This window comes from Pan troglodytes, chromosome 15 (assembly GCF_028858775.2).
Source record: "Pan troglodytes isolate AG18354 chromosome 15, NHGRI_mPanTro3-v2.0_pri, whole genome shotgun sequence".
NCBI lineage: Eukaryota > Metazoa > Chordata > Mammalia > Primates > Hominidae > Pan > Pan troglodytes.
This window is the reverse complement of record NC_072413.2, coordinates 22945376-22960557: the sequence shown is the minus strand read 5'-3', so window position 1 is coordinate 22960557 and position 15182 is coordinate 22945376. Positions and strand designations below refer to the sequence as shown.

The 15182-nt window shown below is 39.8% G+C and overlaps 1 protein-coding gene across 2 annotated transcripts in view; it reads left to right on the top strand.

Annotated features, from left to right (window-relative positions):
* The first annotated feature begins 1087 nt into the window (after positions 1-1087).
* The window catches only part of GZMB (granzyme B), a 39920-nt gene continuing 25825 nt past the window's right edge, over positions 1088-15182 (top strand). The window contains exon 1 of one of the 2 annotated variants that reach the window (XM_016925944.4): positions 1088-1244. Coding sequence is in view for 1 of the 2 variants with exons in the window: in XM_063792818.1 (XP_063648888.1) it covers positions 1231-1244 (14 nt within the window). In the remaining variant the exon portion in view is untranslated. The remainder of the gene's footprint in view (positions 1245-15182) is intronic. The other variant, XM_063792818.1, reaches the window with a different exon arrangement.

Here is a 15182-nt window from a genome sequence, read left to right as displayed (position 1 = left end):
TAAAGGGAAGCAAGTGTTGGCAAGAATGTGGAGAAATTAGAATCCTTGTACGTTGCTGCAGGAATATAAAATGTAGAATGTAAATGTAAAATGATGAAGAGTTTGACAGTTGTTCAACATTAGCAGCACTATACACAATAGCTAAAAAGTGGGTAATATCTATCAACTGATGAATAGATAACAAAATGTGATATATCTATACAGTAGAATATTATTCAGCCTTAAAAAGGAATGAAGTACTGATTCATGCTACAACATGGGTGAACCTTGAAGACATTACATTGAGTTAAAGAAGACAAACACAAAGGGTTGCATATTACATGACTCCATTTATATTAAATATCTAGAACAGATAAATCCATAGATATACATTGTGTTTTTCGGGGGCTGGGGGAAATGGAGGAATGGAGTGTGATTGTTTCATGGGTATGGAAGTTTCCTTTTGGGGTGATGAAAATGTCTTGAGATAATGATTTCAAAACAGTATGAATGTACTAAATGCTACTGAACTGTGCACTTTAAAATGATTAATTTTATGTCATGTAGATTTTACTTCAATTTTCTAAAAGTAGGAGTAGTTTATGAAAGTTAAACCCAAGAATACTGAGGTGTTCCAGAAGGTTCCATTTGGAAAGGGAGAGGAAATAATTAGCCCAGTTTTGTACCTTGAGTTTGATATGTCCATGGAGAATCCAACTGAAGGTGCCGGAAGTCAATTAGGATTATCAATCTGGAGCTAGGGAGAGAATTCTGGACTGGACCTCTATACTTGAGAATCATCAGGTGGATAATGGAAACTCAATCTACACATGTGGGTGTGGGTTCTCCTCAGAGTTTCCTAACACAAATGAAGTGGAGTATAGGCCCCAGTGGAGAAACCCTGTCATTTTTCCAGGAAAAATTTCCGTGTCGATGTGGACTTTACATTCATTCATTGTTTTTAATTAAAGTGGAGTATGGCATGTAAATTTTTCACCTTCCAGAAAAGCCTTTGCTGTAATATGGTTGGATTCATTTGATATGACAGAATAGTATTTAAAAGACCTGACCTATGATTTGCACATTACTGGAACAATCAACCACAGTCACCTCTTCTTCCACTTTCATTTCTGTGTGCCTGAAGTGTGAAGAAGGGTCCTCCCTCACCTTTCCTGGCATTCGATCCCAGGTGTTTGTGGTGAGCCTATTGGAGAGCCCACCCGTGACTGATGTGTCACAAGAAGGGATGTGATGCCATGGCTGAGGTAATACCAGGTCATACTTTTTTCCAAATCTTTTATAATGTTTGACTCAGAACAGGTTTCAGTGTGCAATACTTAAAGTAGCATTTTTTAAAAAATATAGTAAGCCTTGATAACTGTTTAATCTGGATGATGAGTGCATGGGTATTACGGTACTATTTTCTCCATGTTTTAAATGTTGAAATATTTATAATTTTTAATAGAATCTTTAACCTTATGATGACTTATATTCCACACAAGTTTATTAAGCATCAATTTTGTTCCAGGTACTAAGTTAGGTGGTTTCATACATGACTAGTGCCTGCAGAATAAACCAGTTTGATAATGGTTTCCTATTCTAAATAACAGCCTACACTTAGGTTACCATAAAGAATGTTCCGGAGTATGAAGATGGTTAACATCCATTGGGTCAATAAGAAGTGAAGATAAAATTTGACATGGATAAGAAGATTTGAAATAATCTCAGAAGATAAATCAAAAATTAAAGACAGATAGCCCTCTTTAAAAAAATAAAATAATTAAGGGGGACATAAGAGTTGTTCCACTATTTCTAAATGGCTGGCATATGCAGGGGAAATTATAGGGTTAAAATCTGCGAACTAGGTCAGGTTTATGTATTTGGCTCGCAATGAAGATGTAAAGTTCACCAGCATTTACCTGGGTAAAACGACAACATTAAATTGATTTATGGTTGGTACCTACCATGTGCCAAGCTCTGGGCATGGTATTTCACATACCTTATCTCATTTAATCATTTTAGCAGTCCTGTGTGCTGACATTTTTTAATGTATGTGGAAACAGCTCAAGAGTTCAAATAACTTGGTCTTAAGTCACAAAGTTAGTAAACGGTCAAGCTAATATTCAAACTTGAGTAAATCTGTTGCCAAACCTATGTCTTGCCAAAAGAACATGCTTCATGGGAATAGATTGCTCTGGAATTCATGTCTTTTAACTTTCTTTATGGTTTCTTTTAGTGTGCAGATCTTTTTCACTTAAATGTTAATATATTAACATTTTCTTTTGTGGTCTGTGCTTTTTGTGTTTAGTTAAGGAAACTTCTCTACCCTAAAGTCATAGGATACTCTATCTACACCCTAAAGTCATAGGATATTCTATCTTTTCTTTTAAACTTATAAACATTTGTTTCTTACATTCAGGTCTATAACTGTCTTTAACTTCTATTTGGTAATGGTGTAAATTAAAGGTGTAACTTAATTTTTCCCCCACATGAATAATGAATCTTCCAGCACCACTGATCAGGCTCCATTTTTTTCCCTATTAGTTCCTCATGCTTTGTAGTATATTGAGTTCATAGATGAGGAGGTCAATTTCTAAACTTTCTACTTTCTTCTACTAGTTTTGTTTTTAATTTCTGTATAAATGCTGCATTGTCCTAATAACTATAGTCTTGTAACAAATATTCGTATTTAGTAAGGTAAGCTCCCATATTTTTCTACTCTAATTTTTTTCTGGGTTATTCTAGGCCTTTTTGTTTTCTAGTCAAATTTTAAAAACAACATAATTTCCTTGAAAACCCCTATTGGGCTTTTGATGAGAATGGTATCACATGTCAATTAATTTTGGGAGAATTGACATCTTTAAAAATGTTGAGTCTTCTCATCCAGAGATTAAGTATGTTTCCCTGTTTACTTTTCTTTTTTAAAAATAACTTTCTCCATAAAAGCCTCAGGTACCTATTACTTATTTTTAGATACCTTAGAGACTTTGTTTCTACTGTAAATAAAATTCTTTTTAAAATTATATGTCATAATTTTTGTGTCTAGAACTTAATTGATGCTGATAATTATCTTGTATCTAGCAACCCTGTTGAACTTTTTATTAGTTTGTAGATTCTGTTAGGTTGTTCAGTTATCTTTTCACAAATAAGCATTGCATTTGTATAAAATATGGCATTCAAAATTATCAACATACATGTGTAAAGTCTAAAATTACAAAATTTGAAATATAACACATCTTTTATTTTCTATAAATTGATGTAATTTTAACTCAAACATGCCATGCATTTGAGCTGGCAAGGAATTTAACTTTAGTTAGCCATTCTTGAGACTTACTTCAACCTAAGGACAAGTAATAGTTCCAGGGTCTTAACACCAAGGCTGACGGGCTGGCAAGTTCTCTCCCTGGTCACGTGCCATCAATCCAGGAGGTTTACTGATAACAAGTTTGTTCTCTCTGAGCAGAGTCTCCTACCATTCTGTGACTCTCTGCAGTGTTCACACCCATTCGGATGACAGGAATTTCAATGGAAGCTAATAGCCCTAAGCCTAGTGCTCCATTTTTTCTGCCACTTCCATGAAATCTGGCTATCTTATCTGTCTCTGCCTCCAAAGAGCTTGAGAAAGTCTCAGAGGTCTCAGAATGCACAGCCTTCACCCAACCCCCAGGCAAGGGATATCTTTTTCTAGGCTAAGGAAAACCCCTCCCCACCTCCTGATTCTTCAAGTCACATTGCTTTCTCCCTCAAACTTTATCCTTCCTTTTTCCTTTCCCAATAGTCTTTCACAAATTTCCAAACCCAGAATCTAGGATTAATTTTTCAAACCCTAACAAAGTTTGGGAAGAAGTATTTCTTTCCATCTTTCTAGTTCAGGAGTTTCTAGTTTCTTCCTTCTCTCAAAGGAAGAAAAATGAAACATTTACATTTCCAAATTTAACATGTCTTAATCATCAATGTATCCTGCTGGCTACATAAAATGGTGCTCAAATCTTAAGATACTCATACTCTGCAAGGAACTCAATCATCCATCATTTCTGAGAATTACTATCACATAACCTCCATGAAGAAATTTTGAGCTGATTTGACAACATTTTTGTATGCTTACCTCTTCTAAGTTTTTTCTTCTTTACTATTACTTATTTTAATTTTTTGCCTTTAATTGAAAAATGTTGATATTCATAACGGAATAACTTTGTCAACATGCCCATTTCTGTAGTCCTGCTTGTATTCACACTACTTTCTGGAAATAAAAACTCTACTGTGCTGTGAATTAGCTTCTGCTGTACTGCAGAGAATCTTCCACAGTCTACTTGCTGAGCAATCGGCATGCCTCAGAAGCTTTTGCAGAGACTTCCAATAGCTTGTCTTGTATCTAAATGTTCCTGCAAACTGCCAATATTTTATGTATCTTTAATTACTGTGGTGCAGTACTGCTTTTGGAGGGTTCTTGAAGTCAGGTGTTCTCTGCCCTAAGCTTTCAGAGATGATCCAGCTTTCTTCTGCCAAGGGCTTCTCTTTTTTGCATTTCAGGGTTGGTCCCTGGGAGCCCTTCGCAAGTTTCCACTTCCACTGCTACTTTCTAATGCTTCTGGCTGTTTTTCATCTTGATTCCTCTCCCTCTTTTTTCTTTCGTTATTCTTCTTTCTCCTTTTTCTCTGTTCTCCTTGCCTCTTTGATTTTTTTTTTTTTAAGCTAAGAGCATTTGGCATTTATTGTTATCTTCCCTTAGTAAGAAGGCTTCTTTCCATGAGATCAGAGAATTGTCACATTTTATTAAGACAATGTATGGGCCCTATGGTCTTTGTAATGAGCTTATCCCTCTCACTTCCAGATGCATGATGTTTCCAGACCCACATCTCCACATAAATGAATATCACTGAACGTTCTGTAGAGAAGGTGACATCCTCTAGAAACCATAACGGAGTAGTGAATTCAATAGAGTGCTTCACCAGAGTATCATCAGTTATTCCATGAGCAGAAAATTTATATTGTAAACAAGACATTGTGATGGAGATAAAAGAAGAAAGCCAACTAATAAAGGAGAGAGAAAGAGGGAGAGAGAAGCCCTCAATCTTATCATGTCATAGCCATAAGATGACTCCTCCTTCTCTAGGCAGAGTGTTTAAGTTCCAAGCAGGATAAGAAAGGAACAAACGTATGTTTATTGTGGCACTATTCATAATAGCAAAGACTTGGAACCAACCCAGATGTCCAACAGTGATAGACTGGATTAAGAAAATGTGGCACAGATACACCATGGAATACTATGCAGTCATAAAAAATGATGAGTTCATGTCCTTTGTAGGGACATGGATGAAATTGGAAATCATCATTCTCAGTAAACTATCGCAAGAACAAAAAACCAAACACCACATATTCTCACTCATAGGTGGGAATTGAACAATGAGAACACTTGGACACAGGAAGGGGAACATCACAGTCTGGGAACTGTGGTGGGGTGGGGGGAGGAGGGAGGGATAGCACTGGGAGATATACCTAATGCTAGATGACGAGTTAGTGGGTGCAGCGCACCAGCATGGCACATGTATACATATGTAACTAACCTGCACATTTTGCACATGTACGCTAAAACTTAAAGTATAATAATTCAAAAAAAAAGAAAAAAAAGAAAGGAACAAAAGACTGAAGAGAAGATACCCTTTAAAAAAAATCTCTCCTGAGATCTTGCTTGTTGACTTTCATTAGCTAGAATTGTATCACTTGTAAATTCTTACATGCAAAGGAGTCTGGGAGACTTGAATATTTTTAGCTGGGGACATTACCACTGGATAAAAATTTGAGTTCTTTAGTAAGTAAGAGGAGATGGGTATTGGGCAGGCAACAGGGCATTTGTGTCAGCCACAAATAATATCCCCATTTTAAAAGTAAAACCACTGAATCTTACAGCCTTCTCCACAAACATGAACATGAAAATCTTGAGGATGCTTGGAGGGATCTTAATAAAACTCATCTCTCAGGGCAGACAGGTTTGGACTCTGTAATGAAACTATGTACTTCAGATTGGCAGCCCAGATATAAGGGGCCCTGGCTATAGCTTGCAGCTATAAGAGACATTTGGATGTGGTTGATTAGTCACCACGGAGGGGACCCATGCAACCAGACCTGTGATAGTGCACAGGAAAAAAAATTAGCCCACCCTATCTCACCATGTCTTCATGTCAGTGCAGCTGAAGGGTTAGTGGGAAAAGCCACAAACCTATGTTTCTTCTTCATTGTAGTGTCCAAAACACCTATGGTCTTACGGAATCTTCCCCAGCCAGTGACAGGAAACTCATTCTGAAACCACCAGATGTTTTTTTAATCGGACTAGGGGTGGGGCAGAGGTCTCTTTGGGCTCCCTGCCTGGGCAGAGTTGATGACTGTGTAAATTAGACTGTGGCAGGAGCACTCTCCCCTGGAATCTCAGGAAGCAGGGCCATGCAGGGGCGAGTCTCCATGATCCTCAGACTCTACCACCTTGGCACTTTCTCTTTCAGTCCTTGATCTGATATTTCCCCTTCCTGACCTAGCCTAGCTGGGGCCCAGGTGTGCTATAAAACTTTCTCTCTCAGACTTTTCCCTCTCAATTTAACTCAGAAATCTGCTCAAGAATACTCCTGATGCAAGAAAATCACAAGACCACTCCCCACCATCACCACCCTTAGGAGGTGCAGGAGATCTGACCTTATCTGTATATCAGGAGGCCTCTAAGGGGACCAGGGAACAGTCACTATGCAGATGGTGCAGGGAAGTTTCAAGGGGGCTTGGAATTCACCATCACACACGGGATACATTGTTATCCCAAAAGGAAGCTTAACTTTGATAAAGATTTTCTGTGTAGTAGTTAAGTCTGCACACTCTACAGCCATACTGCCTAGAACTCAATCCTGGTTCCACCATTGCCTAAATACACAAACTTGGCTTAACCTGGCTATCCCATGCCTTGGTTTCAACTATAAAACAGTCACAATATTAACATAGCCTCCCAGGACTCTCATAGGTGAAGTGAATTTATGTAAATCACTTAAAATATTACTAAATGCAGAATAGATGCTCAATAAATATCTGCTGGTTATTATCCCATGCCTCTTACTCATGCACTCCCACGTACTCCACACACAGTCACACACACACAGTCTCAATTTAGGTGTGAGATGAAAGTTAGGGTTAGGGGAAATGGAAAAGGGGGAAATAAAAAGATTCAGATGAGGCAGAGTAAGTTAACTTAGAAAAAAAAAAACCATAAAAGAAAGGTCATTTTTTATTTCTTTCGGTCACATTCTGGGTGAAATTGTTGTTGTCTTCTTTTTTTCTCCTTCTCTTTTCTTGCTTAACCCTGAGAACATATCAAGATTCTTTTAGGTGGACTATCTCTGATTAATGCTTATTCATTTTCTATAGTTGTGTAACAAACTACCACAAATTCATCAGCCTACTGTAACACCTAATATCTCATAGTTCTGTAGGCCAAAAGTCTGGGCAGGCTCAACTGAGCTCTCTGCCCAGATCCCAGAGAGCCAAAATCAAGGTGTCAGCCAGGCTGAGCTCGCATCTGAAGGCTCTGCGGAAGAATGAGCTTCCAAACTCATTCGGGTTGTTGACAGGATTTCATCCCTTGCAGTTGTAGGACTGCAGGCCCATTTTCTTGCTGCCCTCGGTAGAGAGCAGCTCTCAGCTCCTAGAGGCTGCTCTCAGTCCTCAGCACAGGAACCCCAGGATCTTCAAGCCAGCAGGAGTACCTCAAATCCTTCTCAAATTTGGAACCTCTATGTATGACTTTCTCTGCTGCAACAAGCTGTGAACATGCTCTGATTTTGGAGGGCTCATATGATTAGATTGGACCCACCCAGACAACCCCCATTTTGCTGTACAATCTAACATAATCATCCTAGCCACAGATTCCAGCCTACTCACAGGTTCCAACCACACTCAGAGGGGAGGGATTATAGAAGGGTGAGGATCACTGGGGGTCATTTTAGGATTCTGCCTGCCACAAATGCCATGAAGTTCAAGAGTGATAATTGAGAAAAATGGGCAGGAGGCAGTTCAGGGTCAGTTGAAGAGCTCAGTTTGGGATCTCTCCCTCCTAGGACATTAGACCTTCTCTGGATCAGGTTCAAGATTACCTCAAAGGCTTAGACACTAAGGGAGTGAACACTAATCCAATCAGAAGGCACAGAGGCCTTGGTAGAAACAAGAGCAGGTAGACCTGTGGGAGGCCAATGGTCACGTAGATTTGACCTGGGAGGTCAGGGGAGACCAGGATTTAGGGACCACAAGTCATCAGTGGAAAGTCAGGACATTCAGTGGACCCTGTAAGAAAAAGAGTACTTTCTTCTCATGGGTTCCTCCAAGAAATATGAAGACTGGTTCAGCTTCCAGTGATAAGGAAAAGTCTAGGCTAGCAGAAGGCAAAGAAGAGGAACTTAATAATGAGGGGGAAGACTGGGCTAGTGATCTGAGAAACTGTCAAGCGATTATTAAAGCTTAGGTCTTATCCTCCAGTTGGAGGGACCCAAGGGAAGGATGGGTTCTCTTTTCCTTGAGAGCAGAACTAAAAGACAACAGTCCTTAGACACCTGACAGGGTGATCATTCACACTGGAGACATCAGCTGATTTATATATTTATTATGACAAATTAAACAACAGATTTTAGCAAAGTGCCCTTTTCTAACTCAGCCAGTATACTGTGATAATTTTCTGATAGATAGAAGTAAACAATCTCAGAAAAAAGGTGCCTTTTCCTAATTTGTATAATGGCACCATGCAGGCCAGCAGAAGCCCTGTGGCCATCCTGCCCATGGAAACCTCTTGGACTGGAGCTCCACTTGTGTATGACAACCATCTGCCCCACCCCACCTCAACATTACGTCTGTAGTAACTGCCTCTCATAAACTGTGCCCTCTGCAGAAAGTATAACATTAGAATGAGGATCTCCAGTCTGCGGCAGGAGACCACAAAGGAATAGAAGGTCTATTTCACCCTAGCAGCCACCACAGATGCGACTAGACCCAATCAGAGCCACCTCAGAGCAGACCTCCCCGAATTCTCAACAAAGTTGGCCTGGGTTCCCTATCAACTTCCTATCCACAGAAGCTGCCAAAGTGAGGCCAGCCCCCCTTGGGTGACTTCAACGAATAGAATATCAGGAAACTAGAGAAGGGGGTGTAAGGAAGTGAGGATAACTTCCCAGAACAGTCTCTTTAACTGCATTCCCTTTTACCCTTCAGCGTGACTATTTTGTGCTATATTTGCTGCCACCCTTTCTCTTTTCCTGTAGAAAAACTTTCTATGTAATGTGCTCTTTATATAAACACAGTGATACCTATATTCCTCCATTCGGCTGTCATCCTCTACAGGCTTGAAGTTGCTGGAAAATAGCATCTAGACTTCTATTTAAAGCTCCCAGCCTGGGTCATTAATAACTGTCTCTTATATGAAAGTACTGGTGTGCCCCGGGTATCCAATATGCCAACTTTTAACAATACAGGGAGATGTTTTCCTCTTCAAACACAGTCTCTGGTAACAATGGTTCAAATGCAAATCAAAAAGACCTCAGATTAAAACAACACGTACAAGATTAAGGATTCACTCATAAGTGGCATTCGAGCATAGCAGTTACAAGCATGGACTCCGCAGCCACACCACTGGATTTGAAACCGAGCTCTGCCTCTACCTCTGAAACACTGTGCCAGATATTTACACACCTCTGCCCTGGTTTCCTCACAATGGTACCCACTCAAGAGCTTGTTTTAAGAATTAAAAGGGTTAATACACATAAAGCACTTTGAAAAAAGCCAGGCCCCTACTAACACCTGATAAATGTTAGCTATGTTATCATTTACTATTTTGTCTTTTATTCTTATAAACATAAAGACTTTTCTGGACTTTTACTCATTTGGGGAATAATAAAAAAAGTCAAGATATAAAGTTTTTTTTTCTTCATTAGTTAGTACCCCACCCTGGGTTTCTGATCTCTCCACAGACAGACAGGCTGTCCATCTCTCAGTCTGGAGGTTAAGTCGCTTGGGTTTCCCCTCTCTAGATTCTGCCCACTGTCTGTACACTGGCTGCCCTAGCTGAAAAAATGTCTTCCTGACCTCTTTGCAGGATTAGGGCATGCCCTTTAGTGCTGCATCTGAGAGTCCTGTCCCCTTTGAGAGGGGTTTGTAGTGAAATGGTCCTAAGCCCTTCTCTTTCCAGGAACCCCATAATGCCTCAGCCTTACAGGCATAGACCCAGAAACAAACAGCTTCTACCATCTGGAACATTTATGGGCTCAGAATCCAAAGATTAAATGGCATACCTCCTGCCTTTAAAATGTTTATAGTCTAAAGGAGATGTACTATCTGCCAGTAAGTTAGGACAATGCAGTCCTAAGTCATCATAAGTTGTATAATGAAGTTAGAAAGACATGGAAGTATAGTGGAAACCCCTCCTAAACATCATGGGCATGAAGGGAGGCTCCTAGAGGTGGTAGTGTTCAAACAGAGGTCAGACCAAAGGGAGACACACTCAAGGCACTCTGAGTGTGTCAAACCGCCCATGAAAATGCAGCTTGGAGAGTCAAAGCTGGGCATTTCCTGATAACCCCAAGTAATTCTGTATTATTCTGTTACCAAATGGAAGGGTTAGTGATTTGGACAAGACTGAGCTGGTTGAGGCCCTCCCAAACCCCACCCACACTCTCACTTTTGGCATTTAAGAAACTTAGGTTTTATCTGATATGAAATTTGAAAATATCAAACAGCTTTTGGAAAATAAGTCTAATTAACCGGATTTTAAAATGAAAATCTCATTCTGGCAACTCTGTGAAGCAACTCTATGATACCAATTTTCATCAGGTAAATCATTATAAATATTATTTCCCAATCCAGACTTGTTTTTGCACTTTATGATACCTTTGGTTGAACAGTAGATTTACATTTTCAAAGACTTCAATTTATCGATTTCTGCCAATTACCTTTGAATTCCACATATTGATGGAAAAGAAAAGAAAATAAATTAACTTTGAGCATAATTTATCATTATTTCTCAGAACACTCCAGAAACTCTACATATGTGATCCTCAAGATGATTTCTTTGACAGGCAAGAGAACACTTTTCATCTTCAGCTGTATGTTTGCATTACTGGCAGTCTTTCCTGACCCCTATATAATATCCAATTAGCCTATCATACTCTCTGATAATTTTTTTCCTTCAGATTACTTGCCACCATTTATAATCATATAAGTAAGTTTTCTTTGGTTAATTATGTCTCACTCCTCAAGATTAGAAACTAAATCTGTTAGTGTTCACCATTTGATTCCCAGTGCTTTGACAGTAACACTTACAGGGCGAGTACTTAATACATCTTTTTTGAATGAAAGCATTTCCCAGACTTGAGACATTCTGTCTTCATCTGTATTATGCAAAAACCCTTTGCTAGGGACTGATTCTCCAATGTTGCTATAATTTGGCTATCCCCTATATCAGCTCACAGCAACAGAAAGATTCATAATTTGCAAGAAATAGCATCTCCAGCTTTGATCGAAGGCCCACCATGAACTCTTTATGAGGTTCCAGCTGTGGCTACAGTGACTATAAAAAATCAACGGCTCTTTCTACACAGTGAACCCTAGAAGGGTGATTTGTGGTTACAGCAGTTAATTGCAAGTTTGTGGTTATTGAGTAATCACAGTACGTTCACAGCCCTAACTCATTCCCTCAATATTTTTCATTTTTCTATGACATTTCTTCAAGGTATTATCTTGTTTTTATCAAATTTAGGGCACTGAAAATGTTGCCAAGGTTTTTTATCATGACTAACTCAGGCCACGTTGGAAGGTCTACCATCCATCTGAAAGCCATAGCACAGAGGGTTTTCACACATGGATTCCACCCACCATGCTCCTGGTGTCTGCCTGTTGCAGGTTTCCCCAAGTGTATCATTCGTGCCCTCCTCCCTTCCATCTGGTCAGAGTTCAGGTTGGAAGCAAGATGCCAGAGGCAAACGTTGAGGTGAAGCATCAGGCATGTAGTGTGCAATCATTTTATAATAAAGAAACTTGTTTTTTTTTTGAGATGGAGTCTCACTCCATCACCCGGACTGCAGTGCAGTGGCACGATCTCCACTCATTACAACCTCCGCCTCCTGGGTTCAAGCAGCTCTCTGCCTCAGCCTCCTGAGTAGCTGAGATTACAGGCACCTGCCACCATGCCCAGCTAATTTTTTTTGCATTTTTAGTAAACAGGGTTTCACCATCTTGGCCAGGTTGGTCTTGAACTCCTGACCTCGTGATCCACCTGCCTCAGCCTCCAAAAGTGCTGAGATTACAGGTGTGAGCCACCGTTCCCGGCTAAGAAATCTTTATAATAAAGAAAAAACTGGCATGGAAATTACATAAAATAAAGACAGTTAGTGGAATTCCTAAAGATGAAAATCTATTCTTTATATAAAAAGGCAACACTGAAGATAAACAATTAGTCTTCATTTTAGAATGTCATGTTCCTAGAAAGAAGCCTTAATGATGGAAGGTAGAGATATGCAGGAAGGGGCCTGAACATCACTCAATTTAAAAACAACCATTAAAACATAGACAAAGGGGATGAGATCAAATGTCAGAAATCAAATAATCTGTGGAGAGACATAAAAAGTTGCATGGATTTGTTGCATAAACTGAGAAAAATGCAAAAATTCACTTGCAGATAATTCATTCATTCTAAGTTTCCTCCAAGCCTGATTCACTGGAGATCTCAAGAAGCTACTGGAAAGTCACTCTTTTATTCTATCACTCATCCTTCAACAGTCTTCTGAGTATCTACTAAGTAACTTACAAACTATCGGTTTCTCACTACCTCTCTCCTTTTGACTCCATACTCATCCCATGCCTTAACATCCACATCTTGTGTATTTTGCATCATTTCCTATCATCTGCATCATTCCCTGACAACACAAAAGCTCTCCATTGTCCTCAAGACTGTCATTGAGCACACCATAGTGCACATTCGATTATTCTTTGGCTGTTGTTGCCATCACTGTCTGGTTGGATAATCATATAACTGCAATACAAGAATAATGAAGTATATGGAAGTGTGAAAGAAAAGACAGTCTCTTTTGAGACCAGCAGTTTCTTCTGGAGGACTGAGCCACAGCTCTTCCTTTGTCACTAAATTATTTGCCAATATAGACATCTCATTTTCCCAATGACGTGCTTTGCCTGTAGAAGGCATGTATGAGTTCGTTCTCACATTACCATGAAGAAATACCCGAGACTGGGTAATTTATAAAGAAAAGAAGTTTAATTGACTCACAGTTCTGCATGGCTGGGGAGGCCTCAGGAAACTTACAATGGACACAGAGCCAAACCATATCAAAGCACAAGATAGTCTTCCTTCCCTCACTTGGGCTGAGAATCTCAGAATGTTCTTTATAAGGCTGCAATGCTGGCTTTAGTCTACCAATGGGAAGTATTTAGGTGAAATTCCTGGTCAGTCTCCCAGAAACATATTGTAAAAGGGAAAAAGAAAAGACCCTCTATCACATACCTTAGTTAAACAGAGGGGAGAAATATTTAAAGAGTTCCAGGGGATAAAAGACTTTTTGCTTTTCTTTTAGAAATAGGGTCTTGCTATGTTGTGCAGTGGTTATTCACAGGCATGATCATAGTACACTACAGCTTCAAACACCCAGGCTCAAGCAATCCTCCCGTCTCAGCTTCTTGAATAGCTGGTACTATAGGACACACCACCTGACTCAGCTGAGAAAAAAAAATTAATGCTATGATGTCCAAGGAAACTATCTCGTTTTAATTTATGAGAAGTTTCTCTCTTACCTTTTAACTTCCAGCCTGAGACAAAGGAAGAAGTATCAAAAATTGTACTTTCCCACTTTGTCCTATCCAGACTCCTGTAAAAGCAGAGCCTGAAGCAAGGATAAAAATGATAACAATTTGTTTGGGAGGTACAAATCCAGGGCAACGATAGTGAGGAAAAAGAATGAGTCAAGTAAAGATGCCATGCAATTTGGTGTGTTATAGTACCATAGCTGCCCACTACTTCACAACAAGCTGCTAAGAGACAAGGCAAGTTGCTTAGCAAGCTCGGACATTCAGCATGTGGGACTTACTTCTCTAGAACAATCTCAAGGAGTGTCACAGGAAAGAATAGCATTCAGTGTCTGAAACAAAAAGCTAAGTTTATTGCTCGCTAGGCAAGGGAGAACAATATTTGTAAAGTAGTGCCTCTGAACCAAGAAAGAACTGATCTTATACGGGATTCGGGAAATGTGAAATCTAGAAATTAGTGTTCTCTCAGAAGTGGGCTTTAGAGGATTTTCCACTATATAAGTATGGACACTGGAATGACGTTGTAGCTGATTGGTTCAGCTACATCTCTCCTCTCAGCTGCCACTCAGGAAGCCAGGTTTCATGCCTTATAGTATGCTGTTTCATCCAAGTCCAAACATGAAGTAGCAACCTGGTATAGATGGAGCACCAACTGAGAGGAAGAAAAAAGAAAGAAATAGTACCGCTTGTTTAGTCATGGAACATTAAGTTAGCAGATGACTTAGAGAGCCTGGTCCTGGACCGTGAAGACTAAGGCACAAACCTTTCTTGATAAGGGGACCAAAGTGGGGGTTATCCATAGGGAATAATATCCCAGAATTACTAGGAATCTCAGTTCCTCTTCTTTCTCAGTTTTCCTTCAAAAATGAATGGAACTCTTGGCCCCAAACTACTATCCCCACACTGCCCTCCATAAACGTCTGATTCTGATTTTACCTAAAACATGAAGAAGCCAAAGCCTTTTCACTGTGCAACTCATGAGAGACCATTACAATGATCCCTCTTGCCAGGGATTTACCACACCTGGACCCACTACATAACAGTAATTTGCAGGTTTGCCCTATCAGGAAAGGGAGTAGAGCTTGGTTTCCGTGCCCTCGTGATCTCCCCTGAACAAGAGAACCCCAGGTCTCCAAACACGGGAACACATGTCAGAGTAGAGCATCTGGTCCAGGGAGCTGTGACTAAAGGTAGAAAAAGACCTGCTAGCGCTGCGAACTCTCCCCATCTCTGATCTAGCTCTGCTTCTCTCTTCAGTCTATTCACATCCTCTCTCTTCAATCTCGAAAGATTTCCCTAACAGCATTCCACTGGGGACCACTTCCAAATTCAAGCCTGCTCAAGGAAGAGAGCTGGTAGTAGATATACCAGAATCA